The following is a 25,766-nucleotide window of genomic DNA, read 5'->3' as shown; positions in this document are numbered from 1 at the left end:
TTCAGAGGCTGTCACATGTGGCGACAGCCTCCGAAAAATCAAATTTGACCGGCTCCCAAATTTTTGGTTGCGACGTCGCTTCCGTCGCGTCGCGCTTACTATACGCGCTTGCGAGTGCGACAATGCATTTGTTTCCGAGCACCGTCACCGGCACTATAAGCGCAGCCTTACACACTCATTCGCTGATTCAAGACCATTGCATTGTATATCCTCTTGCTCATTCCCCTGCAATATTTTAGCCCGAACACATAGCTACATCCCAAGGCTCTACCAAGGCCAGGCATGTGAAATAGTCACAATCATATTGAACCTGTTATTTCTGAAGCACTCAGCACTGTAGGAAGTAATAGGAGCCTTTCAAACTTCCTTCCAATCACAATGAATCAGACGCCAAACATAACTACTTCAGCTGAAAAGCCTTTTCCTGGCAAACTTTTCAACAACCTTCCAACCATGTAATTTTACTGATAGACCTGATAAACCGAGTGTGTTTATTCTTTTTCCTTTGACTCTCTTTAAATCTCATCTACCTAAAATACTCCCATCAGCCTGTATTATTCTCCAAATGTTCTTAGGTCGAACTAAAATGTGCACTTTATGGAGTTATTCCCTCCCAGCACTTTATTCACATGTTTTTGTTGCCTCTTTTCTCTACGCAGTGGAAGAATTACAGGAGGAACAGTATAAAAGTGGTAGTGTTGTACCTGCTGGTAGGGTCACCTTGACATGGTTGCAGGCTTAGGAAACATATAAAAGCTGCAGACCAGCAATATCCTGTTTTTTCTTTAATATAAATCAGTACTGTACTATGAGAAAATACTTGTAGTATTAAAAAAAAAAAAAAAAAAACCCCTCTGAATTAAATTTTAATGTATTATAATGTACCAAGCCTTTTTGTTTCTATAGCAACCATTTACAAAGTCACATCCCCTTCCTCTTCTGAAACAGGCTTTGGCACACCCCTTTTTGAGCCCTGCCCTCTCTCTAGCAGTGCTCCAATTGTATCTACTGACTGCCTGGTCACATGATCTTCCCCACAGAACTTTGTCAATATGCAAATGCGTTCCACTGACTGCAGAATACTCCTCTGCAGCCTCTACTTATCATTGTGTGGATTGTATTGATGCACATATTAAAGGGGGTGGGGGGCTGCATGGACTGCTGTTTTAATAGCTAGCACTCCAGATGACTGGGTAAAGAATTTGTTAAGTAATCAGATCAACGTTTCGGTTCCAATTAGGACCTTTGTCCAGATGGGGACGGAAACGTTGATCTGATTACTTAATAAATTCTTCCCCAAGTCCTGTGGAGTGCCGGCTATTAATATGTTTTCTGGTTGTCAGCTGCTTGCAGCGGCAGTCTGAGCACCCGTGGCAGCTGACTACCTGGATACATGTGAGTGCCCTTTTCAAATACAACATGGGTCGCAGGCTTGAAATGTTTTGGCCAAAGGATTTAAATAAATGACACTCACCTTTGAGAAGAATAAACAGTGAAAACAGATAGTAATGTATAAATAATTTGTTATATTGGATGTAACATTGGAACTTTGTCTATTTTTTGCATGTGCCTCTACTTATTATAGGCTGTATGTTGTATTTTATATTATTATTAATAATAATAATAATAATAATAATAATAAGTATTAAAATCATAACATGAAGCCCAATATGAGTAAAAATACCCCTTTTTTTGTTACTGTGAAGAAGGGAAAACATCCCTTCCTTTATTATTCTTTGTTGGGTTATTCGTATTTTAGACAATGTGAGAAACACAAACTCATTACTGTCAATATGCAAATACAGGGAAGGTAATGTTTAACGATGCAATTTTTCAGCAAGAAGAAAAAGGAAAGCGTATGCATGGTAAAATGCAGCAGCAAGGTTGGGCTTAGCCCAGAATACTCATGCCTATGTATTATATACAGCAGGGCCCCGCTTCTCGGCGCTCCGCTTTTCGGCGATCCGCTGATACGGCGGCACCGAGAAGGGGGCCGCAATGTTGAATTTTAAATCGCGCATGCGCAGAATGGGAGGGTGCGCCCAGCATGCATGCGCAGACCTCAGGTTGCACGCGCAGCGTATAGATCGCACATGCGCAGCACTGAAAATCGCCGTATCCGCTTTCCGGCGATTTTCACTATACGGCAGGCCTCTGGAATGGAACCCACCGTATACCAGGGGCCCTGATATATACTAAATCAGGGGTGCGCAAACTGGGGGGGGGGGGGGCAGGATTTTCTGGGGATGGGGGTCGCAGCGCTTATAGAGGCCAATGCTCTTCCCCAAAGCATTTAAATTAAATGCCTGGGGAGTTCTCGAGGCCTCTGTAACTTCTCTTACTTTGTCTACGATGGCGCATTGCCATGGCAACGTGATGTCACATGACTCCGGAGACAAGGTAAGAGGGAGTGTGCACGAGAAGGGGGAGAGCAGGCAGGGGGACGCAGGGGGAAAAGTTTGCGCACCCCTGTACTAAATAATGACTGACTTGACCAGACAGCGTCCTACTTTGTTTTGGCAGTTCCACTGACTTCCCTTAAGCCTATAAACAAAAAGTATGGAATTTAGCTGGGACTTAGTTTAGGGATAAGTGAAATTGTTTAAATTCTTTGACCTTTTTTTTTAATCTCCTGAATCTTAAATAACGTACATCATACGGGTAACATGACCATACATAAGTCCCCATGCCTGGATACAAATACTTTGTGAGCCATTTGCATATTTAAATCACTAAAATATGTCCTAGTACATCAAAATAATGTTTTTCTCGCACATTATCATCATCCTCTTAGTGTTTTATGTACCTTTTGAAGGTAAAACAAGCTAGTGTTTCACTTGTGGGAAGATACATACCTACCTACATACATAGAGTTAACATTAAGGGTTATGCAAGTGTCCTTGCTGCCAATAGGACACAAAACTTGAACAACAATAGCACCAGATGTAATTCAATTAAAAGCAGTAATAGTAATACTAGTCATTATTTTATTTAACCATATCCAGTCATTAACAGGACTCATAAGTAAAACGTGAATGGCCCATAAGGTGTCTTACGGCCTAAGTATTTATGGGCGTCTGTCTCTTCTCTCTCTCCAGCCATGTACCATGCATGTTTCATTGTATTCTCGCTAGCTTTATAAACATAATGATAACTAGACAGCAAATGGTTTGCAGGAAGTATCTTCCAGAGATACCATCACTGCTGGGTTACAATATCTAATGTACTCCCTCGTGTAAAATATTAACAAAAGGCTGTTATAACTGATTGGTTCTATCCAGGTAGATTTGTGGTGTGTGCTGCCTGCCACAGAGGCTGGTTCAGCAAACCCCTTACAGCTTATTTTTGATTCAGCCTAGATTGTACACAATTGTTTTAGAAGACTTACTGGTGCCTCATGTTCCATGTGAGAATACGTGTCCAAAAAGAGAATGCCCACCAGGACTGCTATCAGTGGTTGGTTCATTGTTCAACCTTCCAACGTTTTAGTCCCAAGATGAATTACCTTGACAAAGGTCCATCGTTGGACTCATATGCACTGAGCTTGACCCCTGGCAGACGCACTTACCAGAACACCCACCTACTGTCTCTGTAACTTCTCCCTACTTACGACTTCGAATGTAAGCTCTTCGGGGCAGGGACTCCTTTTCCTAGAGCTACTTTTATGTCTTAAAGCACTTGTTCCCATTATGTGTTATATTATTATGTCACGTGTATTACTGCTGTGAAGCGCTATGTACATGAATGATGCTGTATAAATAAAGATAATACATACATACTTAGCAACCCTCGTGTGCATACTCTTTTAAGATAGTTGATATATAGCGTTTGATCAGCAGTGGTGAGTTTTTTTTCTGTGTACTTGTCTATTTTTGCTGTTAAGTGTGCATGTATCTTTTTCTTGTTCCATGCTGTAGCATGAGCCATTGTGACCACAGATTACAGCTATTTCTGCTCTAACAGTGTATTTAACTTTGATCAACTAGAACAACCGTACAACTGAAAGTATTAAAAGTAATCTACAAACATGTTATGCTTCAGGCCTGGAAACAATTACACCCTGTATCACGGAGAATCCCGGCTAAGGCTGACCCCAGGGCACATAATGTGCCGGGTACATTGAATGCCTTTCATTCAGACTGTAAGGAATGAAGATATCAAATTTTCAGGGAATTCTGAAAATGTTTATTTAGAGCCAAAATATGGAACTAAAATCTTTAACTCCTGGGGGGGACACCTATTCTCATTGTTGCCAATGTACCGTACACCTCCTTTATTGTCCCTGACGTTTCTCTCCATGGATAAAGTGAAAAAGTCATAAAAATCGACTTTTATTTCAATGGGATTTAAAGTTTATTCATTTATTTATAAAATGTTTTACCAGGAAGTAAAACAGCTCAACCCCCTTATAACGCTGTGCCTGGGGTTCAAAGAATCACATCGCGCTATATTTATTTATTTATAAAATATTTTACCAGGAAGTAATACATTGAGAGTTACCTCTCGTTTTCAAGTATGTCCTGGGCATAGTGTTAAGACAAATAATACATGGTTACAAATACAGTTACATAAATGAACAGGGTATACATTATATACAAGATATTGCATGCACAGTTAGAGATAATATATATTATGGGCGAATGAAACAGTTACAGACCAGATTAAAATGTGAGACAGCCTTAGATTTGAAAGAACTTAAACTGGTGGTGGATGTGAGAGTCTCTGGTAGGTTATTCCAGTTATGGGGTGCACGGTAAGAGAAGGAGGAACGGCCGGATACTTTGTTGAGCCTTGGGACCATGAACAGTCTTTATATATGCGGATCGCGTTAGAAATAATGAACAATTGTATGCATTGTACAATAAAGTATTTAAGATGCCAATAATCGTGGTGTAAAGTATTCATAAACACGAAAATTGGGAGCCGCGCTTGCACCGCGTTATAAGCGGATTCGCGTTGTAACGGATCGTGTTATAACGGGGTTGAGCTGTACATTGAGAGTTATCTCTCGTTTTCAAGTATCTCCTGAGCATAGGGTATACGTATGCTGGAGTTTAACACCTACAGTGTATATGGGAATCTGGGCTGATGTTTTCTATTTATTTTTCGAAAGGACTGCCAGGCCATTCATGATTGGTTTAAAGCAGCAATACTACATCCCCCTTCCCCCCCCTTCTTCTTTTCTTATTTGTATATGTAAAGCATATGGTAATGTATTCTACATTCTTACCTAAACTGGCATTCGTTTGGTGCTCCTGTTATAAATCTGTAAAAATCCTGATTGTATGCCTAATGTAATGACTGCTTTAGTCGTGTAACTCAGCAACTACAATGTATCCTTATATTACTAAGGTAACATTATGTATTGTTACAGTTTATAGTTCAAACTGCTGGGACTATTGGTAACAAACAGGAAAGTGTTGCAAATATCTTGCACTGCTGGGGAGGTGGGATAAAACCTGCTATAGAAATCGAAGGATGCTTCAAAACTCATTAAAAATGGCATTGAGTTAATAATAAAGAATAAACAAAATACAGTAAGTATTATCTAATAATACAGAACTTATTTATTTAAAAAAAAAAACGATTTAAGATTTCATATGTTTTGCTGCTTTAAAATATGTAGCTGTCATTTATTTTAGAGTAAAAATTGGGTTTGCTTTTCCACCAGAAACAGTACAATATGAATGTTTTTTTCTTGCAAGAATCTCAGCAAAAGATGTACAAGCTTTTTCACGCTGACATTCTTTTAACATTATTTAGCATGAGTCTTGGTCCTAAATTATCATGATGTGAAGGTTAAATGACAGAGTTGTTGTCCTTTTCTGCTTCGATTTGGATAATATGTTACTTAAATCAAGAGAATCCCAGAGCTGTAGTTAAAATGCTAACTGATGATGATTATGGGTAAATTAAAGCAAGATGGTTATTTTGCAAATCAATCATTTACAGTATTACCAACCAATTACTATGACCAGCCAGAAAATGCGGCAATTGCAATTAGAATTTATGTTATGCATTAAAAGCTCATGTTGACATGTGGCAATACTGAATGTAAACTTATAATAAATGTGATTTAATACCAAAGAAAATGCACCGGAACAGCATATTGAACTCCACGTTTGCAAGAAGCAAAATTCATTATACAAAGGAATTAATTTTATTAGGTAAGCTCTTTTCTGAGATGGGACCTAGCACCAGATCACCCAAACAACTATGCTAGTTAGAATCTGGATTTGTGATTCATTTGTAAAGTGACATTGTTTCCAGTTGGCCTTGGAGTTACAGCAACTTCTAATCGACACGAAATGGGAGGCCTTAGAAAGTTCACATTTTAAAACCCTTTAACAATACTGGCCTGTTCAATGATCTGCAGACAGACAACAAGACAATGTGTGTCAGAAATGTAGGAGAAGATCTGCACTCATCTGCATGTCTTTTTGATTTTTTTTTAACCAAGAATGGTTACCACACTGTACAATGTTTATGTTATGGGGGGTGGGGGGGAGGGGGGGACATAAAAACTCTCCATTGTACAAAGTACAGTAACAGATAAAATACCACTGAGTGCGTTTTCATGGTTCCCACAAGTCCATCATGGGGCTTTATTTGTCCAACTTTCACATGCCATAAGTGGTGATTCTATGTTCTGTAATCCAGGTCTAGCCAACTCCAGTCCTCAAGAGCTACAGTACCAACAGTTCAGGTTTGAAGGATATTCCAGCTTCAGCACAGGTGGCTCGATCAGTCCCTGCTTCAGCACAGGTGGCTCAATCAGTCGAAGATTGAGCCACCTGAGCTGAAGCAAGAATATCTTGAGGACTGGAGTTGGCCACCCCTGCTGTAGTCCATAGCGGCTGTTTTTGGCTGAAAATCCCTATTGACTTCAATGGGACTTTTCGGCCGAAAATAGCTTGAACGATCATTTGGAACCCTAGAGAATAAGGCCCATAAGGTGGTTAAACTGCAACAAATATTCTAAGCAGTGACATACAAATGAGTGTGTTACATTGAGTCTCCTATCCACCTGTCAAGCTAATAAGTTGAAAAGGAGGAAAACCAGCTTTTTGATTGGGTCCACTGATTCCTTGACCCAGTCTTAACTGTATAATGCAGAAGGCAAAAGCTTTAGGACAGTGACTCTCAAACCTTTCCTCAAGGACTGGGACCACATCAGGTTTAGGCAAAAACAATGCACTTGCACACAGGTGAATACACCTAATTTGCAGATGAGTAGAATATTGGATTGTTGCCTCAGGGCCCTGTTGAAAGGTTTGAGAACCACTGATCTTGGAAATCCACCTAATGTGACAAACACACTCGTTGTTCATCTGTGTGGTTAATACCCAGAATCCTTGTCTGCAACTGTATGATGGGAGAAATTGGTGAATTAAGTAGGTTTGTGTTCCTGTGAACAACATGCAGATACACTCATGGGTATTTAATCTTTACCATAACTTGGTTGTGTGTCTGGTTTGCAACCACAACCAGCTTTACAAGGCTTAATCAGTGACAAATGATAAACTGATAAGTTCAAAAGAATGATTCAATACAGCTGTCTTTGGTTGGGTCCACTGACTTTGCATCTACCTTGACCCCCTGTTTTAGCTGCAGTATATAAGCTGTTAAATACAGACGGCAAAAGCTCTTGCAAATCCATGTAATAAAGTAAAACCTGTGTAATAAAGTATATAGGAATAGGAAGATACAAATGACATGACCACTGATGATTATTTTCCTGTGATGACTACCCAGAATTATTTTCTGTAATTTAACTGCTGTATGACATATGTGAAGAATGTGCTTAGGTTGTGCACTTAAGAAAAACATGTAAACAAACTAATGGGTGTTATCGTTGCCAAATAGTTAGGAGACTGGAGCAGATTGTGATGGTTCCGAAAAGGCATGTTGATTGTGACAATTTAAATATCCACTGCACTTCTCACGGTGGAGTTTTCTTTTCCCCCTTCTTTTCTCAACATAACCTTAGTAGTGTGCCCTCTGTATAATCCTCCGCTTACTTTAGATGTAATGATGCGATTTAGATCATTCTCTTCTTAAAACAATCTTTGTGTTTAAGGAGCCAGAAGTAATTAGAAAGTTAGACGAGTTTAGCTTTGTAGAAATAATCAAGGGAAAGGGGGAAACACACAGGGAAGCAAATTAAGTCGCTTAACCTCTCTCTCTTTATGTAGCTAGTTAACAAAATACCACTTAAAGCTGCAGACTCTCCGAGGGGCTTTAAATAGATAAATGATCATTATCTCATTAGGGGTAAAATAATCCAACTTAATCCTTTGGCAGAGATATGAAACAAATGTGAGAAACACCTGCTATTTATACTTCATCTGCTAAAGACCTTATAGTGTTTTATTAATAATTTGCTGGCCTTAGGAATCAGGGATATTTTAGTATTTCATAATCAACTTATTATTAGGAATTTTAATCAGATTTCACCTAGTACAGGGGTGGCCAACGCCAGTACTCAAGGGCCACAAACAGGTCAGGTTTTAAATTTGACCATTTAGTTACCGTACACGCAATTCTGGCGTAACATTACAATTGTGTCTGGGGCTTTACATTGAGGTTGCAACATTTTATGTTGCACCGTTCATACCAGTTTACTAATCCTTCGCTTGCCACACTAACACCATACGTTGCAGACTCACGAGTACGCACAACTGTGGGCTGGTCCCCAGTGGCAGCTGCGGCGTGCGCGCCACACACCACAGCACAGCCCTCTGTGGGGCAGGCCCCAGTGGCTGCGTGTGTGTGGGCGCGCAGAGCGCTGTGACGCGTCCGCTGGCAGGGAAGACAAGAATTTTGCCTTCTCATGCCGCGTCGCGATCACGTGGTCGGCGCAGCCAATGGAAAGGCAGATATGCCCCGTCATGGCCACGCCCCCCGTCATGGCCCCACCCCCTCACTCCCCTAGAGCTTCCCTACAGACCGCCGATCACGGCTGTAGTTTGTGCACATGCCGCCAGGCGCGCGGGCAGCAGTGAGGGCCGGGGCCGCAGACATACGTCTGTTTTTGGAGGCACAGCGGGTGTCCCCTTCTCTCCCTGTTTTCTGCTATTTGTAAAGAATGTTTTAGGTTTTTCAGTTCCCTTATGCTGTAATGGCCTGCAACATTATTCAGGAACATGTTAATGACAAAGTGTTTTGTCTTCTTAATTCAAAATCCTCATGCCCAAGACAGATGTAACAGTCTCTTGGCTTTATGAGGTTACAATCAGGAGATGCTGTATTACAATGTATCAAGGATAGGCTTCCACAAACCACACTATCAGCACTTTCCACAGAAGTCAAATGGTAACATATGAGTTTCCAACCTTTAAAGAGACTACTAGGTTACATAATGTCTAACTGTCCCTACCTATCAGAGATATTCACTGAAAGGGAACTCAAAACTATAATTGCTCTGGTTCCTTAATCAATGTTCCATCTTCCGAATGGAATGTTAACAGCAAAGAAAAAGTTTTTCCTTTCTAAGGCCCATAATATAGTGTGCGCGTTTGCTGCACCGTGCGCGCGCGCAGCACTTATAGTTGGCTGTGGTTAGCCAGCCATTGTATGCTAGGGTAGCGCGCACGGCAGTGAGCATGGAGCCGGGCGATCGGGGGGAAGACTCAGAAAAGTAAGTATTTGCGCCGCTACCGCAATGTATATGTATGTTTGTATGTGTGTGTGTATGTATGTGTGTATGTATGTGTGTGTGTGTATGTATGTGTGTGTGTATGTATGTGTGTGTGTGTATATGTATGTGTGTATACGTGTTAATGAGAAAAGAAAAAAGAAAAGTGTCCCACTAAAAGCACTCAAGCAAATATAATAATGAAAAGATGTTTATTCATGAACATGGAGAACACAAAAAAGATACAAAGTTAAAACAATCCCCATGGGATCCCTGCAGCTATAAAACATACAAAATGACAGAACAATAATGTAGTCCTTAATACATGTATAAGAACAGATTAATACTGGTCAAGAGGAGAGAAGTAGTAAACTCCTGAAATATACCGGCCGGTCAAAAAATTATTAATTGAAGCTGTGTGCTGTAAACTATTGACTGCTAATAATAATTGATTCCCTGATGAAGTGCGCATGCGCACGAAACGCGTTGGTCAATTGGAAGAGAGAGTAACAGCTTGGTAGCAGAGCATTGCAGGAGTTCGTCCATCCATACGAGCAGGAGAAGGGAGTCTCGGACGTTTGTCCCACCCCCCGCGACGCACTTCCGGTTACGGAGTGGCAGCAAGCACCAGGAGAAACCGGAGACCAGCCTACGGTGACGTATATCCGGATACAGAACCCAGGAAGTGATCGGAGCATCCACCTGATTGCCACGAGTCTTCGAGTGGCTGCTGCCGGAGTGTCATCACTGTGCATCCCTGCTTTTATATATTGGACATCTTGTAAGTAGGATTCCGGTTTTACCAACCGGATCCGATATCTGCTCCAGGCGTTTTTTAATAGTTTATTAAATATACTCCTTGTTTATTATTAGCCAGCCTACTTGTCATTGTTTTGTGTTTGTCTTGTCTTGTGAGTCTTATATGTTTACATTTAACATTGTTGCACTATGATTGTCTTTCTTTTTTCTTTTGCATCACGGATGTAATTTCCTGCTGTGGAGCCTGCAGTCAAAGATTGGACTCTCCTCCTTTGGACATTATCTTTATTCACTTTTGGACTCCACAATTGTTCCAATTTGGACTTTAAAGGCGCCGGTTTGTATTGTTTATTGCTAATAATAATTGCCAATGCAGTACCACCTAGGTCATCAAGGAAACAAATGAATAACAAGGGGTCACCACTGATAAGATGGAAAAATCACTATGTATACTTGCAGATCATCATGAAAAAATTGTCCTTGTGATAAAGTCCTGAGATGGCATGTGAGGCAAGAGATCTATAGTATTGTAGAAGAGAGAGTTCACAGCCGATAAGGGGGATCCATGGGGAGTACACACAAAGATGTGTATATGTGTGCACAATATTAATAAATAATTTATTCTCACAGCATGTCTTTTTTTTAATTTTTAATATATACACACACACACATATATATATATATATAGATACACACACACACAGCTTCCCCAGTGACACACAAACACACAGTGACACACACACACACACAGTACCTTCCAAGTGCGTCGCTCACAGCAGCACGGACCGTACACACAAAAAGTGTGCGTCACGTGCACAAGCATTCGCACAGACACGCACGCCCACTATATTACGGGCCTATTCTTTAAACTTTGATATTGCCAATGCAAAATCATCCAAAAGCAGAATACAATTTGACGCGATAAAGATCTGGCATTTTCACCGTATTCACAGAGAATAATGTATGTAGAAAAATCTCCCAAAAACATTTCTTATTTGCATACACTTTTCACCCAAGTTAATGCCTGTTTAAAATATCCCTCCAAACAAATGAACCTATTTTCCATGTGCTATAATGAAGGATACCATGGAAATATCCATGTAAACTATGTGAAAAATGTTACATATTTCCAGTTGGTATCTACTTTCAAGGTATCATTTGTCTCAGCACGTGGAGTATAGATCAACTCGTTTTGGGGGGTATTTAAGAGACATTGCCTCATTTGCCAATCGTATATATAAAGGAATACAGAGAATTCCAAAAAACTAATTTTCGTATAGTAATACCTTTATCTCAGTTCAATTCTTGGCCCCAAAATCTCCCCAAGAAGAGTCGTCACATAATGCCATGTATGAGACTAGGAGAAGCGGTTCTCTTGTAATCTTAGCAAGTGTTACGAATGCACATTTTGCATTTTCCTCTTCCATCTTCAGATGTGATCAGTTATTGTAATTCATCATGCTCTGAATTGGCCCCAACCACCTCTTTTGTGAGTCTGTTCCACTAATCCATCACCCTTTCTGTGATGAAGTACTTAATGACATTTTCCATTAAACTTTAGTGCATAAGTTCAGGTATTGTCATTTATTGTACTGTACAGTAGTTGTATTCTTGGAAACAAAATTACACCCAAGGTACAAGAACACAATCTTCACATAAGTACCCTGGCACATACTTCTCAATCTTTGTCTGGGCAGGAATCAAGTGGCGCCTGTCTCGCCGTCAAAGACGTTAGCCAACATTTAATAACATTCATTATAAGACTGCTACAGGTATCTTTCTATTTGTGAAATATACCTCCCACCAGTTAGATGTTTTGAGCTGGTATCTTTCCAAGACAGCGGAATGTATTTCTAAAGACTATAAATGTATTTTAACTTGAAAAATACCTGTGTGAGGGGAAAAACTGATGCCAACTAGTTATACCAAAAACATATACTTAATCTAGTCGCTTACTTGTATATCTATGTTCAGACACCCTAATTAGCTATATTTGTAATGATACAGGGATCTCATGCATGCAATGCATAGCAAGTAGCATAAGTATACTCATTAGCAGATGGTAGAGAATTATATTTCTCTCTAGATAAACATACGTCCCCAACTATTTATTACAGAGAATATGTATTTATTGTATAATCAGTGGGTAAACCATGTTATTCACATTGGAAAAAGATATCTGTTCAATAACGGGACTCCTGAAGGTATAGTCACAACAAAAACAACAACAGACAAGACAATATTTGTTGGGAAAGGAGTGTTTGCTTTAATCCAGTGTGGCCAACTCCAGTCCTCAAGGGCCACCAACAGGCCAGGTATTAAGGATATCCCGGCTTCAACACAGGTGGCTCAGTCATGAGAGAGAGAGAGAGAGAGAGAGAGAGAGAGAGAGAGAGAGAGAGAGAGAGAGAGAGAGAGAGAGAGACAGAGAGACAAACAGACAGAGAGACAGAGAGAAACTTGCCCAAGGTCACAAGGAGCCAACACCGGGAATTGAACCAGGTTCCCCTGTGTCTTTACACACTGAGCCACTCATTCTCCTACTGTTAATGGAATGGCAGAGTTTCAAAGCTTACTGGACACCTAACAAGCTCCTATTGAACCCCCAAAATAACCACAACATATATATAAGCATATGAGTGTCACAGAGGAGTGCTACTGAGCATGGCAATATATATTTAAAACCAGAGACAGAACATAAAACACAGACAGAGTTTCAAAGCTCCCGCATCCTGCAGGCCAATAGGAAACAGTGACGTCATCAGGTCCGGCTTGCTTTTGGCCCGGGTGATGCCGGCACCCCTTTTGGAGGTCTCTATCTCTGGAAGGACGGGGTCCCCTGAGCTGAAATTAATGGGGATCAACTCCAGAGACCCCCCCGCTTCAATCCTATGTTTAAAAAATATATATATAAGAAAATACAAAACGGCTCGGCTTGCTCCTTTAAGGAAAGCGAAAGCTTTTAAAGAACCGCGTTTCAAATAAAGAGAGAGGCAGCACGAGCAACAAAGAGACATTTAACATAGGATACCTATGCACTAATTACAACTGGTAAAATGGGAATACATTTGATTGATGGCATCAAAGTGCTTCATTCTCAGGGATATGCAAGTACTTCCAACTAACAACTGAGAAATGGGATTTGTCAAGAGAGCAGTCAATTTTTACTGATCATATGAATAAAAGGATGACCTCCACATTATTTGGTTTATTAATGATAACATTAACAAAAGACAAGCTGTTACCGTTTTCATATCTACAGCATGTTGCTCATTATTTCTCCAAGTGATTTTATCAGACAAGGCACTGGCTTAGTGTGTTTTGCTTTGGAATAAAATGATATTGTGCTACAAGTAGGTGGATAGATGTTATACATTTGGCAATTTGTTTATCCTGGTTGATTATATGAATTGTACTCAAAATAATGTGCAAAGGGGAAAAACTGCTGAAATCAGCAGGTCATAATTTAGTCTCGTTGAAAGAGAAGCTGGGGACCTGTGGGAAAGGTATTGATTTGAAAACAAAACCAAATGTGACGCTCGCCATCGACTCCTTGTGATCTTAGGCAGGTGATTTGACCAAAATGAGATTATACGCTTCCAGGGGATTTCTTGTGCATGTACAATCTAATGCATGCTACTAGATGCGAGGAGTTAGGGTAATGCAGTTCCCCATCTGGATCAAAGAACGGTAAAAAATTTTTAAAGTAATGTGAGCATCATGGGTTGCTGGTGTAAACTGCTGCAAATATTTCGTTTGAGGATGTTAATATATGCACTGCAGTCTATTGTGTAATTTAAAGATACAATAGCTTAGTTCCTTCTCTGCGATGCTCACAGACTAAGGAGGTCATTCTGTAGACGCCGAAGCAGCAGTTCTGACCATTTTTGGACGAAAATTCACGTAGACTTCAATGGGGCTTTTCGGGTGAAAACCACCCTAATGGCCGCCTCAGTGTATATATAGAATACACTGTAGCCCTAAGTCTGTAACGGGAACTGGCAGATACTCTAAAGCAGGCATGGACAACTCCAGGCCTCAAGGGTCACCAGCTGGTCAGGTATTAGGGATATCCCTGCTTCAGCACAGGTGGCTCAATCAGTGCTCAAGCAGGAATATCCTCAACCTGACCTGTTGGTGACCCTTGAGGACTGGAGTTGGCAATCTCTGCTGTAAAGCGTACCTCCCTACATGGCTAATCCCAGGAAGGAGTGAGGGGAGGGGATCCGATAAGCCATGCCGCCTGCTCTCTGCCCCTCTCACTGCCCAGCCAGAGCAGATCCTCTCGTGAAGTGGAGTAGCAACAAGAACTTCAGAGGAGTGACATATGTATGTGTATGGGTGAACGTGTGTGTGTTTGTATGAGGGAGCTTGTGTGTATTTGTATGAGTGAGCATGTGTGTATTTGTATGAGTGAGCGTGTGTGTGTTTGTATGAGGGAGTGTGTGTGTATTTGTATGAGTGAGAGCGTGTGATTGTATAAGTGAGAGCGTGTGTGTATTCGTATGAGTGAGCGTGTGTGTATTTGTAGGAGTGAGCGTGTGTGTATTTGTATGAGTGAGAGTGTGTGTGTATTTGTATGAGTGAGTTTGTGTATTTGTGGTCAGTGTATGAGTGTGTGGTTGTATTTGTGTGTAAGGTTTCTGAGGTATCAAGTATGTTGTCCTAGGTAAAGATCTAACACTGGCTCTAAATCAGCAGACCATATATAACAAATGGTGGTTGATTTGGCTTGAAAGGGGCCTTACTATTTACTAAAATTGACCCAGTGTCATTACCACTAACACACGCCTTTCACTAGATGCATTATACATGCTAAGGAATTTGAGTAACTAATTTCAGCTGTAGATCTCAATGATATGTGTAAGAGAGGTAATTCTTTTATTTAATATGTCAACCTGCCCTTGTTATGATGTTACATTCACCCTGAGTCACTCTGAGCCCAGATGGCTTATGCTAACCTAAACGCTGCTGAAACTCATCCCATAATGGATCGAGTTTCACAGAAAGGATGAACACTCCCCTGTCGCTAAAAAGCATTTTGAGGTAGAGAGAAACGATGACAATTATCCAGGCAGAAAAAAAGGACCTACATGGAGATGTAATTACAAGAAACACCTATTCCCCATTTCCTTCATCTAAAACAATTTTGTTATGCATTAAATGCCTCGCTGAAATTTCTGGAAGCAGTTCAGGGTTCTTTAATGAAACAGCAACTTGTTGATTCTTTTCACACCATATTTTTTTTAATAATGTTGAAAACCAAGCAGGTGTTTTATTATAACTCTATAAAATGTTTGTCCCTTTACCTAAGTGTGACAGTTTGGTTCCAGGCTTCATGGCCATGTTCCAAGTAGGGGTTTCCAGGTGGCTTCTCCAAAAATACTGGGCACAATGGTGACAGGTGCAACGCACCCGAGACACACACACACCTCTCTGCTCTCCGGTCCATGCTGTTTCTTCTTCTCCTTGGCCCCACACTCAGGCTCCTGACACCTCCTCCTGATTAGCTGCATTACCCAGCAGTAGCCAATCAAGATGGAGGAAGCTGCCCAGCCCACTACCAACAGCCTTGCTCGCTCTCTCCCTGCTCGGGGAAATCCCGTGCCCCCCCCCTCCCCAAGCCAGTGAGGTCACCATGTCCAGAGAGGTAATACTGGACACATAAATGTCCAGTATTACCTCTACATTTTTACTGGACAGTGTCCAAATACAGGACAGTCCGGTTCAATACTGGACACCTGGCAACCCTAGTTCCAAGATGGTGGTAATGACGCAGCAAACTTCAGTGTTAACTAATTCATTTACTCTTGTTTACGAAGACGTGATCTACAAGTTACTGCGCTGGAGAAACGGCTCCAAATCTCCCTAAACCACATCTATTTTGTACCTTTTCATTTCATTAGAGCTCTCTCAGTCCAGTGAACACAGAGCAAACAATTGCAAAGCAAAACAAGGATCAAATCCTTCATTAACCCCTTGGGTTCTCCAGGACCTAACCACTATGTCATGGTGCCGGGCTCTCCTGGGGCCTAACAGCGTAGTGGTAGTTACGTCCTGCTCTGAGTGCTCATTTTACAGGGGAGATCGTATGGAGCGCAAAACGCGATCGGAAACGCAGACAAATTGACTCCCAGTTTCATTTCCAAATTAAGTGATGCCGCAAACACGTAATAGCTCTGAGGAGCGGTCACACGATGCATCCAAAGGGTTAAAGAGTGCTTGCAAGTGCAAACCACGCAATGAGTGTTACTTAAGGCTGCGCCTATAGTGCCGGCGACGGCGAAGTCGCGGCAAAGCAAATGTATTGCCGCCGACGCGTGCGCTTAAAGTAAGCGTGACGCCACGGAGCGATGCGAATTTTTGAAGCGGGTCAAATTTGATTTTTCAGAGACTGTCGCCACATGTGACAGCCTCTGAACCAATCAAAGACCAGGTCGCCTGGAAAGCGAATTGCAACTTTCGCTAGCGGCGACATCATCCTTCGCGCCGCTGTCGCGCACACTATAAGCGCGGTCTTAGGGTGATATCGTTTGGTCTGTATTATTTCGTGGAAAATGTAGTACGCAAATGAGCAAAACTTGCTAAATTAAGTAATCACATGGCGCATGATAAACCCGCAGGTGAAATCTCACACATTTTGTTCACCGCTGCCGAGATGGTTAATTCGGCTTTGTGAACAACTTTATTTAGCTTTTATTATGATAAAAAAAAACAGTTTTGACACAAAAACGTCATTTTGTTTTTTTTTAGCTGCGATATTTCTACATAGATTATTCTTATTAAATGCGGCAAGAACCCCCTTTGTCTTTTTAGCCCCCCGAGTGTCTCAGAAAATGAATGCTGCTTTTGGCTCTTATAGGAAAAGTCAAGTTAAAACCAGCAATTACTTTATTCTCTATACTTTCTGCATAAAATGCGTAACCACAAAAACAGGCTTTTAATTAACCTTTCCATAGTGTCACTCGTTTTACACAATTTGTAATAGATAATGTTATAATAGATTGTGGTCTTTAAGAAGATGTAATTGCATGCCGTGGTTCGACACTAGATAATCACATCCATGGATACTACAAGGCCTTTCATGACATCACGCATTTGATGGCCAGGAAACTCGTTTAGTGGTGAATGTTAAAAATAGAAATTGTGATACTGTAATAAAGAGATGGCAAATTCAGTTGAACTACATCAACAATGCTATCCCGTACTTTCAGTATCTTTTTGTTGTTGGTGCCTACTTTAATAAAAAAAAAATTAAAAAAAGACCCTCAGGCCTAGGGTGGTCAGACCTCCTAGGAGCCACAATGCCAGGTTACAATGCATAGGAGATTCTCAGTTGCACTGAACTTTACACAGTTTCTACAAACTTCTGCCACATTTGAGACCCATAATAACATTTATTCAAGATTTTAATCCTTCATTTCCATGCTCTTTTTTTAATCTTTATTTAAGAATTGCATAGAAAACAAGGAGCCCATAGAACAGGCTGCGGCACAGAGCACCTGAATGCACAGAGTGATATTAGAGCTTGTTGATGCCAGCAAAAAAAGATAAGTGAGGCTATCTATAAACGGGCAATCCTTTGCACACAGTGGGGCAGATTTCAGAAGGCATTTGGCAGTCTCCCAGCTCGAAAACTGGGGCAAAAAAACTGCACCAAATTTATCAAGAACCTCTTTTTCCCCATTAAAACCAATAGTGCTTTTCTCTTTGATAAATCTGGTGCCGTACGTTTGCACTAGTTTAGCCCCAGATTGGCAGCGAGGAGACGTTGATAAATAACCCCCTTCTCACGTCGCAGTGCCACGCGGAATAGGACCCGGTTTCGCACCAGGTGTTATTTTGTTGCTAATTGAGAGACCCGTAATAACAGGCTAAAAATATGACTAACTCCTTATATGTACAACTCGCACTACCAACTTTTAAGAAGGGGAGTAAGTTAGGTTTTTTTTTTCCTCCTAAGAATACTTTTAGAACTGAAGAGGTTAATCAAAATTCCATTGCACTAACAAGTAAATAATCTCCTCGTTTGCTAATATCCTCTCTCTATCTCAGCTCAGAAGCCCCTAACTTCAAAGCTGTGTCCCTTGTGTAAAAAGTTAACCTGAGAGAACTTTAGCTTCTGCAGAGAGAAAAATAACTGTAAATATGGCCCAGTGATTCAGGGCTTATTGACATCACTCAAACTCTTGGGGGCAGTGGGCAAGCTGTGATTGCCCACCATTGTTCTGACTGTGTTCATTTTATGCTGAGCTGTATTTGATCTGAACAATTCCAAAGCTGGTATAAATTAATGTCTTTTGGGAAGATATTGTAAGTTGAAGAAAGGCAAATATAAGATGAAAACTCCAGTTCCACTGAGAAATGTTATCACTTCAGAAGAAGCTGAACTGAAAGAACCCTGCAGAGAAAAGCATGGGAACAATATCATGTTGAAATGGTTCCAAAAACTAAATGATTACAAGTCCAGAGAGGCAGAATGATAATGTGAGAAAGGAAAAATCTATGTCAAAAGAGAATTCAGGAGTCAACTGAGAACAAGAGGAAAGTGAAAAGGATACTCAGTGTATATATTATATGTCATTAAGTAGAATCGATCACATAACTGCTAAATCAGAAGCCGAAAAAGGCAGAGAAGTCACATGTATGAATACAAAATGGTCAAGTGTACAATCTATAACAATACATTATACAAGACTGGACAATAATTACACAATATTTAACCCTGACACTTAGGGGATGCATCTATAAAGTCTGATGTGGTTGATAGCACCGTGATAGGCAAAAAACTCCAGTTCAAGTCAGTAGGAGTGCAATCCTTTCTTTGCTGCTTTTCTTAATTAAAATATGTTCCTCAGTCAAAAACACAGAACGTGTAAATTTTGATTTTTTTTTTTTCAATTTTATCAGTGTACCTCGAAAGCTTGAAAGCTCCGATATTCATGGGTGGGAGGCAATTATTACTTCCGAAAAGTCCCTAATGTCATTTTTCGAACCAATGGGCTCTCAGTAGAAAGAAGCAATCCCTGGATTAATGGGGGGGAAAAGAAGAATTCTGGAAAGTTGCACAGTATATACGTTGACATATTCTATAGCTAAAATAAAGACATTGTCATTTGTCAGCATATTTGTTAAAAAGCCTATTTATAAAAAAATATTTTACCAGGAGAAAATATCCAATCCTTTTGGTACAGTAATTTGTCTACATCTAAATGCCCCAAACGCTGAGTCACAACTGTTTGTGACAATGGCAAAGCCATCAGTGAATTGTATTTCTAAAACAATTTCAAGCATTTTGCCTCACTTTTAACTTATGAACCAGACTCCTTAAAAAAAAGTGACTGTATTATACCTGTACCTTGAGGCTCGGCACCAGCCAGAACATCATTGATAGATTGGTACCCAAAGCTTCATCTTTGCTAAAGGCTGCAAAAAGCACTATCATGTACTGTAACATACCATTGAGACCACTAGCCCTCTGGCTACATCTTAGGTACTACAGTATATCTACATGACGTAGTCCTGGCTGATCGTATGCCTTGAGGTTCAACTTCTTATCCTACTTAACCACTTAACCAATCTTGTTTATATGCCTTTTGTATAAGTTGAACTTCATTTAAACGGATGGATTTCAGATGTGGCCTTATGGAAACCATGGAGCATGCAGAGGCAAAGCTGTTTTCCTATTTACTGATGATGTCTGGTGTGAGATCTGTGTGCTCTCTTTTCCATTACATTAATGATGTGACTTTATAATCGGTTGGTAATGGGGTTGACTAAGGGGGTCATTTTGACCATTTGGGGTCAACGACTGCTTTCCAGTATATAGAATTGTCCCCTAAAACTTCTTTACAAAAACGAAGTATACCTGGATGCCTTTATTCACTGGTTTTCTTAGCAGTATTTTATGGACGTAAGCTTTTGGGCAGGGCCGCCTTTCCCTAATGTTACTTTTATATCTCAAGCACTTATTCCCATTATGTGTTATATTATTATGTCACACGTATTACTGCTGTTACGCGCTATGTACATGGATGGTGCTATGTAAAAAAAGATATACATACATACATACATACATACATGGATGTTAGAGTAAGGCCAGATCCATAGTGACTTTTTGGCCATGGTACGCGCACCGTCCGTGGGCGTTTCTTAGGGCGGGCCAGTGACGTCACGGAGCTGGTTCGCCCTCATTGGGCGAACCGCTCACGTGACCTGTCTGTCGCACTGAGAAATCAGTTTAACTGATTTCTCACGCAACGCGCGCCACCTCCTGATTCCGCGCGGACGTGCCAACACACTGCATGGACGCGAACACTGCCTTAAGGCAGTCTGTTCACTCAGCGTGCGGACGCCTCCGCACGGTCGGCAGTACCATGGCCCAGGCCTAAAGTGGCAAAACTAATCCTTATTCTTTCTTAGTTGTGTCCAGTACACATTCATAACCATGTCCACTCTGAAGGGAAGAGCAAAGTAATAGATTGCAAGCACCTGAAGCAGTGCAGGGATTAAAGGTGAACTAAATAGTTTGTTTTTTAATTACTTTTTCCAGGGGTGCTGCACACTACTTTGACATGCTTAGCACTGCTTGATGACTAAAATGTGTTCAGAGGCGATGTCTGAAGCAAATGTCTGAAGCATATTATTACACAATTAATTAACAGAGCATTCTCTCTTTCTGCTTTGTATTAAGGCAGCTTATCCAGAGAGTGGATTTGAACAAATGACATTTACACCTTTAAGACTTTTTAGTTTGTTTATTCATAAATATGGATGCGTATCCATTTCAGTTGTTCTACCTCACACTCAGAATATGACTACATGAAAGCAGTCAATAGTTTTTCAAACAACAAATAAGTGAATCTTATAATAAACCAAAATGAAAGATAGGAAGATATATATATATCATAAACACACATACACATACACAGATGTAGCAGATTTCATTACCCCCATTGGCACTGAGAAAATGCACAAAATAATGCAGTAAATAACATTTGTATTATCTCCTTAACAATTATTTTCAATAGCACTACTGTTAAATAACGCAATGCTTTGAGTTAATGGGTGCAATAACACCTGCAACATCCGGGTGTGTGTATATATATATGGAATTTACAATGTTGCGACAACTTCAAGTCCTCACTTATCTCAGTTTCAGTAAATAATGAGTGATGGAGCCCACAAGAACCACGTCATTCTCCAGAGCTCAGTGGAGACCAGTAGTGTATGATTGTTCATACTATGACTCACCTCTGTGTATTCCAGTTACAGTATGCATTGGGGCTCTCTCCTCTGAGTTTCTTGCAGTTTCAGATGCTATTCCTCAGCTGATTTTCAATTGAACTTCCCAGTGATGATGTTTCTCCCCATCCTACTGCTTAATTATATCTATCTGTTTATTTATGAAATGTAACCTTTATCCTAATTTAGCCCTACTTATCCTCAACTCAGTCTTTATCTTAAAAGAAAATCAGCAGCTGTTTTTTTGTTTGCCTTCCTCTGGATCAATAATATATGTACTAATATAGTATCGGTAGCTCAGGCGACAACATTTAACATATGTTGAACTCAATGGACATATGTATCCTGGCTCTCATAACAATTGGGGAGGGTAATTTTCATTAAAAAAGTAAATATATATTACTTTTCCATTACATTTAGTATTTATCTCTATAGCTGCCAGCACATGTAATTATGTATACTATATATATATATATATATATATATATAGTATATGTGTGTGTATACATATATATTTGTGTGTACAGTATAATGCTTTGCACACGCATGTGTATGTAAACTGTATGTGTTTGCGTTGAGTGTGTGTTTGTATAATGCTAAAAGAAAAAACATTTAAACGGCTAAGAAAGTGAACCTAAATTAGAAAAACAATATAGGAGCGAATATAAAACCCATAGGCAAACATTCTACAATAACACCTTTATGCTCTATATGTCATTTTATTTGAAATCACCTTATGTTTTTCGAAGAATGAATGACTTACTATGCAGTAAAGGGGTGAAAAATGAAAATGACTGGAAGAATTGTCAATGACATCAGGGTTTCATTACTGAGGTCAGTAAGTGTTGCAGTATAAGAAACCAACATGTGTGTCAAACAATTGGTAGCTTTATATTTGGCATATTTCCTTGCAGGGCAATTATGTTTAAACCCAAGATTAAGAAAAAGGGGTCTGGATGAATACTCCCATTTCTACAATGATATCAAAAGGCAAGACACATTTACATGACACACTGTAGCCTCCATTAAACATGGACACCTTTATCATCTGTACCTGTATTTGTTTTTGTCGTATGTTTTCATCACTTTACAGCATGTATGTTGACTACAAATATTACAGTTTGTATGCCGTCACAAATGGTAAATATCTGGTCACTGTCACCTCTTCTCTGGTGAAGATTTGGTGGAATCATATATCATATATATATATATATATATATATATATAAAAAATATATATATATAATATATATATATATATATATATATATATATATATATATATATACACACACACACACACACACACACACACACACACACACACACACACACACACACACACACACACACACATTACAGCTGCACATTGCCTAAATATAAACACAGCTTTGAAACCTCATATGGATATTATTTATACAACCCTTATTGTACATCCATTCCATAGGAACAAGACTAAAACATTGATTTGCAAGAGAAGAACAAAATCTAATGAATACTGCATAGAGTCAATTTTTAAAACAGCTTTTTTATATATACTGTAAGTGGTCAAATAAGTCACTGTTCCATGCACTGCACACCACAGCAATGGCTCAGAAATTGATGCAACATGTATTCATTGTGCCAGTATGCGTAAACAAGCACCCTCTGAAACCATTAACATCTTAGCATGAATGAACAGTCCAGATCAACAAAAGCTACAGCAACCACAAGGACCAGTGGTCAAACCATTTGAATAAACATTTATATATGAACACATTCCAACCAGATAAACAAACAGTGTTATGCTAATAGTCAGTATGTCATTTTCTCTGTTAAGAAGAATATTAGGAGCAGTCTCCATTGTGATAAAAAAAAAGATTACAAAAAGAAACTAGCTAAATGTTAAATAACTAGTAATGTTCAATTAAGATCTTATAAATAATAGGTTAAATATACCGTGGACGTACAGTAGTATAGGAGTGATATGGAGACATAGTGAAAAACACTTTAAAGGGTTTCATTTGTACTGGTTCACTAAGCAACACAATACAGTGCCAATGCAATAATAATTTCAGTGCATATGATGCATATTTATACATTGCTGTGCTAGAGGCGTGTGCATGTTACTACTGTGTACACAGCTACCCTGGGAGCCATACTGAAGATGTAGCATTCAATTCATATTCTCATCATGTTCAAATTGCCATAATCAAGGTCAGATATTTGGCACTAAAAACGTGGCCCCTTAATCTGTCCAAATGTAAATTGTTCCTCTTATATCTGTGGGTTGATTGATTTAAAGATGCTTGGCCTCAGTAGGGGATACTTTATATGAGCATTCACCTCACCTTGATGTGCAATTGTTAACAGCATAAAACATGTATCTGTACATTTGCACTTTCATCCCAAGATATGGTTCAGGTTACAGTATGATGTTATATACAGTGCCAGCATTACTCCTGAATACCATGCCTGCAATAGGTTGTGATATATTGCGATAATACCATAGACAAAGTCACTGGTGATGCCAAAATGATGTATATCTACAGCTCATATCACCAACAGTGAATACAATATCACCCATGACATGCTAGGCAGAGACCTGTATGGCAGCAGGCCCCTATGGAATGGAACATGTTAATGTCTCTTTTTTTTTAACATTATTTTTGCTTTCCATTACTCACCACTAGCATTTTTACCGCATATAAGGTGCTGGTAAGGCTGAAGCAGTCCCCAAAGCTCGGAATCGTTGTTGATTGCCTGTTCCAGAGACTCTGCAGTAAAGTTTGGAGTCGCGTTCTCCTTCTCTGGGCGAGGCATGGCGATGACCCTCTTGTACATTTCCTTGAACAGGGTTTCTATGCAGGCAGTCAGGTAGATGGCTGAGTGCTCGTGGATCCTCAGGGCCACCCTACTATCCACCATCCATCGATAAAACTTCCCAACCGAGTAGGTGAGGCCACAGCGCACGGATTTGCCTCGGCTGAGCCTGTCCCCCGTGCTCATGTTATACAGAGACAGGGCACCCAGAGCCGAAGCAGTGCAACTGGAAGCCAGTGACCAAGCCATGACTATCTCCATGGCGCTTTGGATCTCATACTTGGTGCATTTGGCGAAGCGCAGGCTCAGCCTTTGAGCCTCTTTGGCAATCCTGACCAGCGCTCTGCTGACCAGGGTAGACAGTTTGGAGAGGACATCTCTGCTGGGACCAGCCACCATTTGCTCTTTTTTCAGAAGAGCTTCCACCTCCTCAATGCTCCAGGGGACTTCCTCAAGGTCAGGCAGCCTGGAGCACTGTCCCGAGCAGTCCAGGACCTCTGAGTCTTCAGCCAGGACAGTGTTGACAGTGTCAAAGCTGTTGTGTCTACTGTGCATGGAGTCAGTTAGATGCCAACAGTTTCCTCCATGGGCATAAGCTACTGGGTGAGAATCAGAACAGATGGACAAGTTGGACGACCTGATGGAATCTGCAGCACCACCATAACCAGAATCCAGGGTCAAATCTTCCAGCGTCCTCACGGCTGTCTTACCTCTTCTTGCCATAGCTGCACTTCATACTGCACCACTAACTAAAGGGAGGAAAGGGAGCACCGCTGCAATTCCGTGTTTAATCCTCTCTGCGTCAACAAATGGCTAGTTAGAAAATAAATAATGAATGGCAAGGCATAGCCAAGATCGCTGCAGGAAAAGCAAAACGTAGGGAAAAGTCCTCTGTTAATGTGCTCTTTTTCCCCCACCCAGCAGCAGAAAGCCATCCACCTAGCACAGAGCCCTGCACTGCATTATAACAAGACAAGCTAGCTTGCATCTGAATCCTGAAGTGGAATGGGCACGGCTATGCAAATCAAACAGAGGAGTGACCAATGGCAGCACTGTAACAGTATGAGCAGCAGCAGCAGGGAAAGGGGAGTGTGATGCTTTGGAATTCCAGCCCTGTAGTTATTAGGCAGACGCTCGGGCACAATTGTGAATAGATAAGACATTAGATTGGGATTCTTTTCATTCTCCATAGTCTGTTTCTGGTCTCTGAACCCATACATTCACAGATAAGGGGGTCTCTAAAAAGCTAGCACGAGAAACATATTGCCAAAGCTTAGCACGAAGATGAAATCCGTGGTGTTCTTTATCAGTATGCAAGTGCAGCT

General features: G+C 40.4%; 1 protein-coding gene across 2 annotated transcripts in view; it reads right to left on the bottom strand.

Moving 5' to 3' along the window:
- The window catches only part of ABTB3 (ankyrin repeat and BTB domain containing 3), a 182,110-nt gene extending 156,684 nt beyond the window's left edge, over positions 1-25,426 (bottom strand). The window contains exon 1 of one of the 2 annotated variants that reach the window (XM_075602254.1): positions 24,306-25,426. In XM_075602254.1, the coding sequence (XP_075458369.1) occupies positions 24,306-25,164 (859 nt within the window). In that variant the 5' untranslated portion in view covers positions 25,165-25,426. The remainder of the gene's footprint in view (positions 1-24,305) is intronic. The other variant, XM_075602253.1, reaches the window with a different exon arrangement.
- Between the last annotated feature and the right edge of the window lie 340 nt (positions 25,427-25,766).

The sequence above is a fragment of the Ascaphus truei genome, chromosome 5 (genome assembly GCF_040206685.1).
Source record: "Ascaphus truei isolate aAscTru1 chromosome 5, aAscTru1.hap1, whole genome shotgun sequence".
NCBI lineage: Eukaryota > Metazoa > Chordata > Amphibia > Anura > Ascaphidae > Ascaphus > Ascaphus truei.
The sequence above is the reverse complement of the archived record's forward strand: the minus strand, read 5'-3'. Positions and strand labels throughout refer to the sequence as shown.